Source organism: Typopeltis vanoorti, chromosome 20 (assembly GCF_054136105.1).
Source record: "Typopeltis vanoorti isolate ZY-2024b chromosome 20, IOZ_Tvanoo_1.0, whole genome shotgun sequence".
NCBI lineage: Eukaryota > Metazoa > Arthropoda > Arachnida > Uropygi > Thelyphonidae > Typopeltis > Typopeltis vanoorti.
In genome coordinates, this window is record NC_143568.1 from 4192221 (window position 1) to 4209482 (window position 17262).

General features: G+C 31.5%; 1 protein-coding gene across 2 annotated transcripts in view; it reads left to right on the forward strand.

Annotated features, from left to right (window-relative positions):
- LOC150095200 (uncharacterized) overlaps window positions 1-13030 on the forward strand; it is a 113543-nt gene extending 100513 nt beyond the window's left edge. For both annotated transcript variants that reach the window (XM_090410489.1, XM_090410490.1), the window contains exon 8: window positions 1720-13030. In XM_090410489.1, the coding sequence (XP_090266615.1) occupies window positions 1720-1778 (59 nt within the window). In that variant the 3' untranslated portion in view covers window positions 1779-13030. The remainder of the gene's footprint in view (window positions 1-1719) is intronic.
- The last annotated feature ends 4232 nt before the right edge of the window (window positions 13031-17262 follow it).

The following is a 17262-nucleotide window of genomic DNA, read 5'->3' on the forward strand; positions in this document are numbered from 1 at the left end:
GAAGACCACCAGACATCTACTTGTACTGACACATTTGAAGTGCTGCCATGTACTTGTGAGACAGGAATCAGCAAGGCAAGGGTATACACCATACTCTAATTCTAAAACATGAAAAATGGAAGAATTAGATCACTTTTATATGCCATGAATGAGGATGATCCCAATCAGAAAACCATTTTCTGAATGATTTTAGGCAAAGGATGCCCAAAGGTAGTCAATTGCCACAACTGTATATACTAATCACAGGATAATCTACATATTCTTGTGGAAAAAGATGTAAATCTACTAGATATGATGTGATTTATCTTCTAGCGGTTTAGTTGACCCATTCTTTTTTTGATGGGATAGTTACAGGTCCTGTATATATCAGCATGGTAGATGGTGCACCCCGTATTCCCATCAGAGACGATGGACTCCACTTGCCTTTATTTTTCAAGTAGCTGTACTTGTGGGTATGCCTAAGGAAGGAAGGTCAGTTTAAAAAAAACTGCAACATATGAACACTTAATGGAGGCAGTCAGTTGAAGAGGTGTGGAATCATTCCCAGCCAGAATACGTGTTAAAGTTTGTCAATCAATTAATTGACACAATAAGCAATGCATTGATGCCAGTAGTGAACAGTTTGAATTTTCCTGATTTCTGCTCACATATAGACCTGCACTTTACCATGCAGGCATTTGAATCCAATGGAATAGGTGGTTAATCCTCATTCCCATAGTGTTCTTTGTATATGTTCTGTATATTGCGTGTGTTCTTCTTGTTTGCCTCTTTTTGAGGGATGAAAAATCCGAGTTTCTGTGCATCTGACTTGCTAACTCCTCATTTGATTGAAAACACCTGATAAAGATTCCTCATAGATAGGATTTGAACCTGAGTTTTTCCAACCAAAGGGCTTGTCTAAACCAGCTGAGCTCTGGAGGTTTTGAACAGCTTGAATACTTGGGTTAATTAATAACATTTCATAAGCAACTGTTTCACTATATGCCATATACTGTATATGTTTGTATATATTATACATATACTGTATAAGTATAATAAATATCATATAAAGTGTGTTTGTGTGTTTTGAGACACTGGATCTAGTTTTTGTTTATTATTGGTTAGTTATTTATATTTCACAGCACTCTTGCTCCCTCTTCTCAGTGCTGTAAAATGAAGTAAATGCAAACATGCAGGTCTCTGGACATTATGGGATGACATGATTGGCACATTTAGGAGGGAAAGAATACAACTGAATAGAAATGCATTCATTAGTTATTCATTATCATAAATTATTGGAAATTCATTTATTTAAAAAGTGTCATTTGCATATGGGTTTTATCTCATTAATGTAGGTTTCAAACATCTTAATGAATATTTAGGACTTAAGATTCTGAATAAATTTTACATTAAATATAAATTTTTAGAAAGAAAAAAAAAATTCAAGGATGATGACATTAACTCAAAGACTAACTTCATTCCAAATGACCCCAACTCTCACTTATTCCCAAGCATATTATCAAGCTGTCCAAAGTAATATGGGAACATGCACTCGCATATTTGGGGTTAATTAAGTTTATCCCTCAAAGTTAAATCATTTTGCAAAGCTGTGAATTTAGCTCTCCAAGTAAAGCACTAAAATATTTTATAGAATTGTTGCAAACCTAATCGAATTTCAGCTTTCACTTTTTTGCCATTCAGTGTTTTATGTGTAATGTTATCATATTTTGTTATTTTCAGATCTCTGGCAGAATGCTAAGCCTCAACGGAAAAAGAAGAAAGTACGCCGGGAACAGTGACTCCATATCAACTACATAGGAGCATAAAACATTCACAAATTGTGGATCTCCCCTCTTCCCCGAGGTCTTTGTCTCATCTGAAGCACCCCCATCCTCTATCCTGCCAGCTACCAGAGAATTCTGTAACAGTCTGCTTCTGCCAGAGTAAAATACGGCATAGAAGAGCTGTATGTATAAGTCACTGGAAGGACAGAAAGGTCCACACTTCCCAAGTGACAGAGCTGTCAGTGTCGGAGGAATGTAGATATTTCTTGGGGCTTTGGGTTTTGTGGAGTTGCTTGGATTGTTTAAGTTGTTCCTTCATTCTTTATGTATTTCAGTATGGTAATAGGGTATCATAAGACTGTCCAACAGCAACAATAGAAATCTAAATACCTAAATTTTATTCTTATTATTAATCTCAAATATTATATTTCTTTTACAAAATCATATTTCAATGTTAACTTCATTTTACAGTATTGTCAGATATTTAGAAGTTCTATTTTCCTACAGAGTATACTATGCCACATGACTGGACCTGCCATTAAAGATCTAGATTTCTGCAAGTTTTACATGTGATCACTTTGTCAAGCCATAAATAATTGAGTTACCAATAGATGAATATAGCCTAACAGTGATGAATATATTATAATTTATAACTATAAATTGTGTTTCACTTCAAATAACATTATGCAAAGGAGCTATTTTGTACATTTTTTGTATATGTTCTCTCTATATTCAGTAAGTTCCTTATTTTGTTTTGCATGCAGATATTTATTTTCTGTACAATTTCCATACTGGTGAGCATGATTTTTGTGCTTTATTTTAAATTGATATAATTTTATTTCCTTAACAGTAATCCCACTATTAGTCTTATCGCCTTAATTGAATGATAAAACATTTTATCCATGAGAATTTGGTTATAGTAAGAATATAAAGTATGTGAAAATGTGTGTGTATATATATATATATATATATATAGGTGTGTGTATATATATGTACATCTATTTGTGCCTTTCTTTGAAATGCAATATATTGATTGTATATAAAGTATTTTGAATAACTTGGCAATCAGAACAGCTAAGTTGAAAGTCTTGCCATATAACAGCTTTTTGATATCTTAAATTCAGTTAATATTATTTATCCTTATTATGGTAATTTGGTTTTATCTGACTTTTCTTGCCTTGGCATTTATTAAACATGTGCCTACTTACAGAGTCAAAAGTGCAAAATCACAAATGTGTTTTTTAATTTATAGTTATAATATTAGATAACATAAAATCCTGTGTACAGCATTATAGTTGCATAGATAGATATGTAGAAACAGGTTTCTTGACCTTACTAATATGCAAAAATTGAAACAAATTCTCATTGCTAAATCATGTTTCATGACTGCAGTGTATGACAATATGTTGCAATGACTAATTTAAAAATGCGAACAAGAAAAATTTATACTATGAATTTAAATTTAATTTACATATGACAGTATAAAAAAATACACATTTAATAGTTTCTATTTTTATACTGAAAAGAAAAATCATGAAGGTTGATCCATATTCAGATACTAATGTTAAAGAGTATTTACAAGGAACTGTTCTTCTTTGCATATGTCACAAAATTGCTAACCAGTGGGAATATACTTAAAAACAACTTATGTGATTCTTGAATTAGCGGTACTCCTACTGGCTTTGTAATGAGCAAGTTGAATACTTCATTAGTTAAGTGACATAATACTTATTCTGAGTCTCTCTCTATGTAAACATGTCCTAAGGTCATGTTTGCATGATGTTCACATAGTGGTGAATAGAGTAGCAGGTGTTTTGTTAATTAGCCATCTTCTTTAAGTATGTAATCACTTTATCATAATATATTAGTTAGTGCACAGCTTGCCATTGTATTAGAAATCATATGAACTTAGTCTAATTTTGCAAGTGTGAATTTCATATTAAGAAAATTGCATATACTTTTTTTTAATCACTATTGTATTTGCCACTCACTAGATACTTTTAGAAAAAAAATATTAATTTTTTTTCTTCCCACCCTAGAAGTCCTAATTTTGCAGTCCTTAATTATTCAAACTTCGAAATTATAATGTATGCATTTATTTATGTATAGATTTTTTAAAACCAAGTAGTTTAATATAATATAGTTCAGGTAATTAAAATTACTCAGCAAATGGTTTCAAAGATTAACCAATGCCTACCTTTAACCACGAAATGTCCATGTGATTGAAATATATCAACTGTCTTAAATTTCTTTTACATGTTATTTCAATGGAAATTTCAGTATCAGTGGTATTGCAATTTTGATGCACAAATGAGCACATCACATCCATGCCTTGGTGTGTGTGTGTGTGTATACTAGGGGGGCTATGTCCCCCTGGTGCCTACAGCCCCCCCCCCCCCCCCCGTGTTCTGGACTGGTAGTCTGGTTCTCCTTGAATTCTGATGACTCGACACTCAGGGTAGCCCCTGAGTGTCAAGTCTTCAAAAAGGGGGCTCTTCCCCCTGGCACCTATGCCCCTCCCTCCAAGTTCTGGACTGGTAGGCCAGTTCTCCTTGAATTGTGAAGACTCGAAAGGGGGGGGGGGTTCTGGCGCATACAGCGCCCAATCCCCCAAGTTTCAGACTAGTAGGCTGGTTCTCCTTGAATTCTGATGACTTGAATTTTGAAGACTCAACACTCAGGATAGCCCCTGAGTTTCAAAAAACGTGACATAAAAAGGCTCATCATTTTATATATATAGGGTAGATGTGTGTGTGTCAAGGCTAGGTGGTTAAAGAAACAATGACAAAAGAAACACTTTTTACGTAAAATAAGTTCATCTATCAAGTTTTCTTTCTGAATAAGTTGTGTTATCTATTAACTACTGTACCAGCTTGGACGTGTATATGTAAGTCCATAATCACATGGAAATGAAATATCCATTGAAGTCAATATAACCTTCAGATATTATTTTAAAAAAATGATATGGATACAAAACATGTATTTTTCATATATATATATATGATCGATGTGGCTGGTTGGGTGGTTGAGCATACTTGAAAATGAGTTTAATTTTTTTTTTCCATTCAGGTGTTTATTCCACAACTTTAATCCGAATTACAAAATTTATTTTACTTTATTTTTATTGCGATAAAGGAATTTTTAATTTATAGATAATTTTTAATATAAACGTTATCAGAATTATATTTGAACATATTTCCTGATGAAATAAGAGACAGAAGAAAAAAAAAGCTGACTACGTTAGTATTTTTTTTATATGTAAAAAAATACCATCTCTTACTACCCCATTTTTTAACACAGTTTAAATAGTTTGCTTGTAGAAAAAAATTGTCTAATGATAAAGCCAGTTGTGTGGTTTAAATGACTAGGTATTATTTCTAAAGCAATAAAATATTCATTCATTTGAAATTTAAAGTGTACAGATTATACATTTGCTTATTTTGATCATTGTAGTAGTTCCCCATTTTTTTTGTCTTGACCTTAGTTTGGAATGTGTAATACTGAAAACTTTGATACAACAAAGAAAAATGTTCACATAATTCATTAATTCATATGGTAAGTATTATATTTAATTCGTTATAAAATATGCCATATGTAATTTCAGTTTGGCTTGGTATTTTTGTCATAAAACACTTTGCCAAAGAAAAGATAAATTTAAGATTTTTTTTAAATAATCTAAAAACACTTGTACTAAATTAAACTATAAATAACTAATTATAAGCTTATATGTTGTGCACTTCTGCAGATGAGATGTCACATATAACTATTCAAAGCTATTCTTGATTGCATTCTTACGTAGTTAGTATAATAATAATACAAAAATCTAGAAAGATCACATACATCTTCCTGTTCTGAATAGTATTCATTTTGATAAATTCATTTGAGGCTATCTGCTCTGTTTTAATCCAAACTGCTAATCACAGCAAAAATAGACCATACCTAACAATAGTTAATAGCGACAACAGCAGTGAAAATACATTCTGAAATTAGTGCACTTTAACCAAAGACCGTGTTACCAGTTAATTGGAAAATTCGGTGTTTAATTGCACCTGCACAGTTGATGTGAACAGTTGATATTGTACACTGATTATGGCATACTGTATAAGAAAAATTGGACTGTTGTGCTCATACTGCTTCAGTATTGTTAAATAATAGAATATATATAAGTACAGTAGTTACAAATGTTTTGCCTCATTTGATTTTCATTCACCTTGCAGTAAGTTTTATTAGTCTGTTAGCTTATAATTTTTTAAACTGTTGCAATGAATATTGCATGTGCAATGAAATTGTCATTTGTATTTTATGGATATAGAAAGCATTTTTATATGATGACAATGTGAACATTTGAGAGGTTTATACCATGTTTCATTAATAAAGCTTGCACAAAATATTTCTAAATAAAATTCATAACACTGAGACTAAGTACTGTCTTAAACAGTACTAATTTTACAGAACAGAAGGAGAATAACAGAACCAATGAATTTCAAGAGTTTTGAATTTGTAGGCAATGAAGTAACTCATACTCTCAACAGATATAGCTTCCTTAAGTTACCCCAAGTTGGGACATTTGTAATTAAAACTTTTAGCTTAGTAACTCTTTATCTAACCTCAGAGTGTGCTAGCCCAAACTAGTTTTTGCTTATTGTTAGTTTTAATATATTTCTGCTACATACCTGGGTTGTAGTGCTTGCAAATTTCTAATAAGTATCTGAAATCAACATCTCTGAAGATGTTGATTTCAATTCCAGTATATAAATTGAATTGATAAATCTGTAGTTTATTTGCTGCTGGTGTTGAAAAAAAAGTTAATATTTAACTTTTTTTTCTTTATTCAAGTGTAAATACTCTTTTCCTTTCCCTTCCCCTTCTCACCCACCTTTTTAGTCTTTGTTACCACGTGTATGCTTTCTTGTTTTGCATTCCATTGCACTCTTGAGCTGTCTTGTAGATGGCATTTTCTATACAGGTTCTTTCCAAGTGCAAATACATAAGTAGAATTTCTTAACTCCGTTTATTTACCAATGTAGTAACATGTAAATAAAATCTATTGTTCTTAATGTATTTTGTAAGTTCATAATTTCAAATGCGTTGCATATCTATATACTCTGTATTCATCTGTGATTTAATTGTTTGGCTAGAATCGAATTAGCATACTATTTTTGTAGTAATTTTTTTTTTTTTTAGAGTTTGTTGATCTTTTGTACGATTTAGATAAAATGCAAAACTGGACTATGGGATATAAGAAATACCACTCATTTTTATTTTATTTTTTGTTTTGTTTTTATGGTGATTTGGATAAAACAGTCAATGACTGGGTGAAATCGGTTGACTTGATGTAATCTATACTAGTGTATATGGCATTATCCCTTTATTCTCTCTTCTCCCTCCTTTACAACTATCTCTATTTTGGTCCATTTCTGTACAAGTTGTAAGGGGACCTTAAACACTATAAGATATCATTGTATTCCAAATTTTGTTAAAAATGGTTGACCTATGATGACCTGTACCAGTGACTTAAGATGAATCTTCCCTTACACTGGTCCTCTTGTCTTAGTCTGATTGGACTGAATTTCCTAGAATTTCCTTACACACCATAAATAATTATATTTCCAATATGATTTAAAACTGTTTGTCTGTAGAGGTATCTTGTGGAGGAGATTCTTTTCCTCCTTCTCTTTTATTTTAGTCAGGTTATGTTGAATTTTTCAGAGAACTTTAATTATTGTTAAGACAGCTTTGGTCAAAATTACTTTAACGGTGCATCCTGTAGGAGATGTCTGTAAATGAAACATAGATTATATACACAATCCTTTCCCCTTACAACTCCTTTTACTTTTGTCTGATTGGATTCATGTTCTGAAATTTTCAGGTGAGCATAATCAGTATAAAGAATGCCTGTATTCCAAATTTGAAATTGGTTGATGTAACCAGTAGAGGTATCTTCAGAGAAACTCTCTTCTCCCTTTTCATTTTAGTCATTTCATTAAATTGAATGGTGTAACCTGAAGAGATGAGCACAAATTTTTGGACATTTTTCATTAAGCAAATGACCCCCCCCCCAAAAAAATGGAGCACTTTGAAAAGTACTTCTAGTTCTTTTTATTAATTGGATTAATCATCCTCTTTTCAGAGATTTAGGTCCAGTGGTCACTTATTTCAGTCACATTCCAGCTTTTCCTTAGTTGTCCCTGACTTCTGTGTGCTTTGACTGTGGCATCAAAGTATATTTTTGGGTTGCCTTGAACTGTTCTTTCTTTCAGTATGTTCAATCCACTTTTGATATTCATATATTTTGTCCAAGACTGAGTATTTTTAGTTTTAATTGAATTAATAAAATTCCAATTTGCCAGTACAGTGTCTTTTGCTAAATATATCATAATATGATGGACTAATAATATTCAACTAAGAACTAGAGTTATGGAAGGTTGATTTCATCCTAATGATTCATGTAGTAAGAATAATAAGTGTCAGTGACTCACTACAGCAGTTGACTAAAGAATCACTGCCATGACTTGGTAAGTGAGGCATCAGCTTTTGTCAAGTCCAAGTCAAAAGATAAATTCATTTGAGACAAGTATTTTTTTCTGGATTGTAATTGCACTGATTAATCAACTGAAGTTATTGGGAATAGATTAGATAATAAATCAGTCAATTTCAAAATAAAAGTGAATGCATGTAGAACTGTACTTAACTGTGGAGGAATTTTTTTCTTCTTATATAGTAACTCTACACATGAGAGATTGCAAAATCTGTGTAGCACATCAGTGCTACATGTGCAAACAATAGGATTCACATCAGATAATTTACTCAAAGCTGTTCAAGTTTGAATTAACTAGGCTTTCCTGTATTCTTTTGCCACGAGTTTATTTCCTAATTATCTAAAAGATACTTTTAATTGCTAATATTGATATTGGGAGGTTATTTCACAGTCCATGCACTTATGTTTTCCAAGATATCATCTCGAATTGCATAGTTCTCATATAGAAAAAAAAAAAATTAGAGAAACAAGTGTCCAAATTTTCTTTGGTCTATTTTTCTAATATCATTGATATTACCATTGAACTTAGAAGTAAATATCTTTCAGTTTGGACACATTTAAATTAAATTTATTAACATCATATTTAAAGTGCTTATTTAAGTTTTTCCTAAATATAGATATCTAATTTCAGCATTATTTCTGATAAAATCAGTTATTACCCAAATTCTTCAAAATGATGTTTTTGCATTGCAATCTGTCATCAGTTTATCTGTGATTAGGAGTCAACAGGAATTCAAATAACTGTCCACTTTTCCTTCACCTTAAATAATTTATATTAAAATTCTTAAAATATGCTTTGATAGAAAAATTTTTATATGATAACACAAAATAATGCTGCACTGCTGAATTCAAATAAAACCCTAGTTATTAGGTAAAAGTAATAAATTATAATTGTGAAAAATAGAATAACTAAGGAGTGTAATTTATAATGTATAATAGGTTCAAAATAGCAACTACCATGTCCTACAGTCATGGTATGGCCAGAACATTTCTTTGTAAAATCACATCATTAACATGTCATTATAATTTGACTAAAGTTGTCCCTTTGACACCATTCCCAAAATCCAAAAGCATCACTTAAATTATCCACTCTGCCTTGCTTCAGCTGACAGATACAATGGTTAACAAAATAATAATATATGTTGGTGTATGTTTAATTTAACAGTCTTCTTTGTGGACATGATATTCACCACTACTTAGACCTAAAAGGGACAAAAGAAAACATACTTATTCTTCATTATATGCAACTGTTATATTTTAAGACAGCCATGCCCTTTGATAATCTTATAACACTGATGTGGTATTTATCTGACACTTAGCCCACCTATAGTACTATAGGTATACAGTCTTTAATGGGTGGAATTCACAAGGATTTTTTTTTTTCCTATTTTCACCATTCTACATATCTGGAATAATTTCTGACTAACTGCTCTTCTCCTATAGGTTAGTATCCTCAGGAAAATACATAAGCACATCAATTTTACTCCACTTAGAATCAACACAGTGTACTATCACTCTGTAGATTCTCTTGTTTGGGTGCCAATTTCTTTTAAATTTTGCACAGTTAAGACTTTACCAGAATTAGATTCAGTGTCGCACTAGCACCAACATGCACAGATTTGTGCAGATGCATGATGTTGCAGGAATGTTTTCAGCATAATTCTCCAAAAATAAATAATAAGAAAATAATTCATCTACAGTAACAATAGAAGAAAATTGTATGTTATTTAGAAAATCTGCAATGGCATCCACTGACAAAATAAGAGTGGTGGAGGCAAACCAACAAAGATGAGTGAAGCAGAATGCTTTATAATAGTTGTCTGTTTAGAAAATGCAATTAAATCTAATTTTAGATCTTAAATTAAGAAGTTCTGAAAGTTTTAGTATGGATTTACATTGGTAGCTAACCATAAATAATCACTGGTTAGTTATTTGAATAAACTATAATTAAATTGTCTAAATAAGATTTTAAATATAACATGCTATGTTACATAAATAGTTTATCCAATTGATTAAATGTGGAAGTTTTAAGAAGATACTTCTTTATTAAAGTCAGGTTTGCATTAAAAAAAAAATGCTACACAGGATTTTAGGGCTACTTTGTGATGTAACAAAGATGTAAAATTAATTTGATTTAGTAATGAGGAATTGTTTTCATTCATAATTAATAAAATAATTGAAAAATTATTTTATTAATATTTTGTATTATATAGTGTTTTTAAATTGCAGTTCATTTTAACATAAAAGTTTACATGATTCACATGAAGAGAATTTCGTGATTAATTTGAATGAGTTTAAGAGTATATAATCAGGTTTTTACTTTGAGAATTTTTATGATAAATTTTGAAATGTTATTAAAAAAATAAATAGCATATTTCAAAATGTATATGGAATTTTTATAAATGTGGATTAAAAATGATTTTTTTTTTAAACTACAGCTGTAATTTCTAAAAATGATTATTTTTGAATTTTAATGTTGTTGCAGAAAAGGATAAGGATATTGATTGATTTACCATGTTTGAATAAAAATTTATAGGTGCAGTTTCAGGTTAAATCCTTTTAATGTTTGGCATTTTGAATATGCTGCACAGTTTAAAATAGAGAATAGTGAATTAATCAATGCAAGTAGTATATATAAATATTAATCAACGGAAATTTATTAAAATTTGTGGTTATCTTTTGCTGATACTGTAAAATGATATTTCGAAATCTGTTGAATTTTTTATATATATATAAAAAAAAAAACAAATCTTAAACTTCTTATACATTTTACAGTCTCAGGGGAGTTTTCATCAAACAAGTCTTTTGTGCCATAAACGACTTTAGCCCCAGAAAGTGACCTTATGAAGAGTGACTATTTTCAGTAATTAGTGTAACCAGTGGAATTATTAAAAATCTATTTGCCATTATCCAACATTCCTATGCTGCACCTGGATAGCTCAACTCTTATCTTCTCATGTTTTATTTTTGTGAATTCTGCTAAAAAAAATTAAATTTTATAAATACTAATTTTTTTTCACTAAATCAAATAGTTGTTTAATGCAGCTATTAATTAGATAACTAGATCAAAAATAATGTAACTAGTTACATTGCTCAACTTTTAACATTGTTGGATTGTCAGAATGATAGTGGTTAGTTCCTTATGGAAACTCAGTTTGTTTTAAAAAAAAAACAAAAAAAAAACAGAAGCAGAATATTTCAATAATTCTGACAGCTTACTGGAAATAGCATATGATCAGAATATATTGCATTATCAGTACTTTTCTAAAACAGTAGTGCCAATATCATAATCTTAATGAAGTACAATATCCATAAGGTCAAATGAATTTTGATATATTTTAATCATCAATCAACAGCTTTCATTGTTTATAGAGAGAGGGAAAAAAATTGTTTATGTATATATTATAGGTGGGAATATTCTACTTTCTCATATATATATATATATATATATATTTATATGTGTGTTTGTGTGTGTGTTTATTTATATATATATATATATATATATATATATATATATATATATTTGTACAGTGAAAAGGATATGTTAAGGAAAAAAATCAAATATGTAAAATCTTTACTTACTTTGTTACAACAAAGCTTAAGTTTTCTTGAGATGGAAAGCTTGTATTTTTCCTAATGAAGAAACTGTGAATATGATTGATCTGTTTACAATGTGATTGGCTTTCTTTGGCCAAGCAGCTATATTTAGACTTCGAAATATAGTCAATGGCTGATAATTTTTGTGATATAGCTGAAGCAATTATTTTTTGCATCTTGAACATAGATTTAAAAATCAATTGTTTTTGTTTGCTGTAACATTAAAGTGTGCTATGTATGAGATACTAATAAGTAGTAGTCAACTCACCATATTGAAATTTAAAGTCCTCAGTTTGTATAATCATATAATTTATTTTGTATGGTAGTTTTTTAATTGTATCATCAAGCTTGTACACTAATTAGGGATAAATTTTAACTGTTCTTGTGTCTGCATATTTAATTTACTAAACTGCTTTTTTTTTCCTTCAGGGAAGGAAAGTAAAGTATGCTTCACATAATTTACTTTCTTTACTTCACATAAATTATATTTTGTGTTTTCATCATTTATTTTATCCAAACTTGAGCAAACGATAATTTGCACATGAATTATCTTCATGACAGGATGAAAACAATATAGTTTCATATCAAGTATGATTTGCTTTTTATGTTAAATCAAAATGGATATTTTTGTAATTGTTGGCATAGTAAAATTGCGTTACAGACATTATTGAATATGATATTACATTTCAAAGAGAGATAGAAAGAGATATGTTAAAAACTCATACTTCAAACAGTGATGAAATACTGTTTAAAATTAGTTGTCTTCCTTACTTCTAACTTTCCAGCCAATATTTTCAAAAAAGCAGTTTTTTGAATAATATCTCATGGCCAATTAGGTGCAAACAAATTGCACATGTGTCTGGCAGGTTCAGACAATATATAATGAACTGTAAAATTCCCAATGTGCATTTTCAGTATTTTTGATCTTGACATCAAGTATACCAAAAGTCTTGTTTGTTGATGTGGATGGTTGAAACATTTTGATGTTACACTGTCACTTCTTTAATTAAAAAAAAAAAAAAAGTCTTGCAGATGTGAGATGTATTGGAAACATCTTGCAGATGTGAGATGTATTGGAAATGTTATGGGACCAGTGTTGGATTAATAAAGCTTGTTGAGGGTTTGTGACTTATTTTTCAAAGTTACTTACTTTGTATTATTTGTGTATAAATTTGAATGTAATTTTTATTTTTTTTTTAAAACCACTTTATCAGTTAACTATGGACAACATTGTGTCTTTCCTGCTTACTCTTTATCCTTCATTTCCATATTAAATCTAAGATTTTTCTTTTAATATATATTTTTTGAAAAAAAAAACATTTATAGGTAATAAATTAGCTAAAATTATTAATTTATATTAAAGATGTATAATGAATTAATTATGCATATAATTTTTTTGTTTTTTCAAAAATTTTTGAGGTTGAAACTGTCTAGGCATATTGATATCTAATTATTTATAATCTCATATTTGAAATTTTGGATATGCTGATTAAGAATTCTTGAATTAATCTTTGAAGAGCCAAGTTTTCATAGCATAAAACAAGGCGGGAAAAAATACTACATAAAAAAAAAAACTTCATATATAATTTTCATTCCAAGGCTGTTTAGAAAAATTGTTCTGAGATCATTTATGGAGAACATACAATTTTCTTTTACATTATATCTCAAACCATTTTACATATGCATCTACACACTTCATTTATAAGCTCATTGAATAAAAATTCTGCGTTTTTTTTTTATATAGTGTCCCCCCCTTGTTTTATGTTATTCCCACCCCCAAAAGGTTATTTGCAAACCTATACATCTCCAAATCAAAAAATTAGAATAATCAAAGTAAATGTGCTGAATGATTTGCAATTCTAATTTATTACATAGAAAATAATTATTGCAAAATATTATTATTATAAAAACCTCCATGGAGTCAAAGACTCATCGTGGGAGGTCCACTGTTATACACACAGTTTATCATACTGTGCCTTAAATATATTCACTGTCTGTGCACACACTACACTCTCGGGCAAAGCATTCCAATCACTCACCACCTCTCCATGCAAAAAACCTGCTCCTCACACCCTCCTTATACAGCTTCCAGGAATGACCACTTGTTCTCCTGCTATCCTCACCCATTCTGTGCAAAACCTCCCCGACGTTAATCTGGTAATAACCACTCAACAGCTTATATGTCTCGATCATATCCCCCCCCCCTCCTCCTTCTATCCACCAATTTCTGCAAATTGCATTTTGTCAATCTGTCTTCATACTCTACATTCCAGAGACCAGAAACCACCTTAGTCAATCGCCTCTGAACTTTTTCCAACGCAATTTCATCTTTTTGAAAACCAGGTGACCAGATCTGTGCACAGTAATCCATATGTGGCCTGATCAAAGCCTTATACAAAGGAACCATAACATCCTTACTTCTACAAGTCAATGTCCTCCGCATCATTCCCATTATCCGCTGTGTTGTCTTCACTATTTTAGTAACATGTCCCCGAAATTTTAGGTCCTTGTCTACAATCACTCCCAGATCTCTCATTTCCTCTACCTCTTCCAAGATATTCGCACCGATTGTGTACTTTACATCCCATCTCTGCTTCCCAAATTTCAAAACCTTACACTTTGAGACATTGAATTGACATCCCCACTTATTTACCCATTCAGACAGTGTATTCAAGTCCTCTTGCAAAGCTACAGCATCCACACTACTCCTGATAGCTCTGCCCAACTTTGCATCATCTGCAAACAACTGCTCATCACCATTCAGACCTCTCCAGATATCATTTACATACAAATTAAACAGCAATGGATCCAAAACAGACCCTTGAGGTACACCACTAGTAACTTTCCTCTTCTGGGATATCGCTCCTCCATAGACAACTCGCTGATACCTATCAGACAACCAATCTCCAATCCAGTGAACCAATCTACTGTTCAGCCCCATCCGTTCCAATTTAATTACCAGCTTGTCATGTGACAATTTATCAAACGCTTTTGCAAAATCTAAATATACCACTGTATATGCAATACCCTTATCCAACATGAATTAGCATAATCTAAATCTACATACTTTGTAGATTATGTAACTATGTAAACACACAAAAATGTAAGATTATAAGAAAACTTTATTCGAAAACATTCACAGCTTAAAATAATTTTAACGTTTAAAATATTAGAAGAATGCGAAAATAAATGCACAAAAATTAGTCAAAGAGAAACATGATAGTTAGTACTTTGTTGCATCACTCTTAACTTTTATGAGCATTCATAAACATTTGGGCATATTATTATTTAGTAGTGGTTTCAGTCTTTTTTTTTTAATCAAAACATGCCCATATGATCTGCAGACTAGAAATAAGTTTATTTTTATCTCTTGGGGCAACTTCTTGAAGACGTTTCTTCATATTTCCTCACAAATTCTCAATGGGGTTTAAATCTGGTGAGCTTGCTGGCCAAGGAATTGCATTGATTTTCCTTTCTTTGAGCCATCTAGTAGTGGTCTTAGAAGTGTGACAAGGAATCTTGCTGAAAAAGGATTTCACCATCACATAAATCTTATACCAGTAACATGAAGTGCTCAAGAATTTCTTGGTACACTTTGGAATTGATGCACATGCATCATTTCCAAGGTGTACAATGCACAGTCTTTCATGCACAATACACTGCCCACCTGGACACTGCAGTCATACAAGCTCCTACCACGATAGAGGTTGCAAATTTCACCGAAAGTTTCATGCATTCTTTATCAAATGCTTCTTGCTTTAAGACACCAAACACATATCCCTTGATGACCATGGGGGACACAAAGCATACTTTCATTGCTAAAAAGTACCTTTTCCAATCCTCTTGACCCCACAACAGTTTTTGCTTACACCATTGCACTCTGGCTGCCTTTTGTTTGGAAGACATAAGCAGCTTTGTTTTAGATACATGTGATTTCAACCCCAATTTGTGAATTCTTCTCAACGTTGTAGATTTAGAGATCAGAGATCTCCTCTGATCTCTCGATGTAGTTATTACCTTTCTACCGCTATTGCAGCACTTATTTGAAAACTCCAGTTATTTGAATACTGTCTCAATACATTCTACTCATGCTTGCTTGAGAACATTTCAATTCTGTAGCTATAAACTGTTGAGTTTATAGCTAAGGAATTTACACAAAGACACCATACAAAACTTCTTAGCTTCCGAAAAATATAATTCTTTTCATATTTTTCAACAGTGACACTTGTCATAATTCAGCCTTGTATCTATAATAAATATGTTATTTTAACAAAATAAAATAAGATTTACAAAAAAATAGTTCACCACGAACGCGCATCAATAATAAACGTTTCGTATCTCACAGAAATAATGAGTGCAGGCATAAGATACACTGCCTAAGGCTCTAAGAAGCCTTAACACTGCCCAGGTGGCAGTGTATCTAGATGTAACATGCAACGACAGGAAACGAATAATGGCGTTAGATCGCAGTGCATTTGTTTCGTGTAATGAATAATTGAAAAAAATATTCTCTTCAATTTTCAACAGTGACACTCGTCATAATTCAGCCTTGTATCTATAATAAATAAATATATTATTTTAACAAAATAAAATAAGATTTACAAAAAATAGTTCACCATGCACGTGCACCAATAAAGTTTTCATATCTCACAGAAATAAGGCGATTAAGCATACTAAGAATACACTGCTGTTTGAGCAGTTACAGTTGGGAATGACATAACGTGCAATGACGAGCAAACGAATATCGGTGTTAGATTGCAGTGCATTTGTTTCGTAATCTAAAGCGTTAATCGAACAATTCCAATTAACTATTCAATGTCAAAACATAAGCTGTAACCTTTAACATGTACTGCATTTATATAATGTAAGCATTGTTATTATTTATAAACACAAACAAAATTTAATTTTTTCATTTTTTCCTTGGGGGTGCTGCAGCGTCGCAGTGCTTATGTACAGGCCAACACTGATCCATGCCCAACCCAAGTGGTGGAATTCGAACCTGCAGTCTGTATGGTGGAGAGCAGGTACTCCAACCACTCGACCAACCAGGCCTGCAAGTGAGGACAGGTGGAAAATGGTTCTATGTGAACAGTAATTGAACATGAGTCAGTCAGTCCTGAGGGATAGGAGAAATCCATTCTGAAGTGGGGTGTTGTGAGAAACATGAGTTTGCCCCACTGATAGATCAAGAAGAAATTGGGTTAATATATTTCCGGACATGGAGATCAGCCCCCCTCTCAGGCCAAGTGTGGTAGCTCAACTGAAGTCTACGGGTGTCCTGGAGAGAGTTGTCTTTTCTTTGTAAGAGTTTGGCTTCCTGGAATTTGTATGGAGACAGGGATGCTATCCCTGTAAAGCATCATG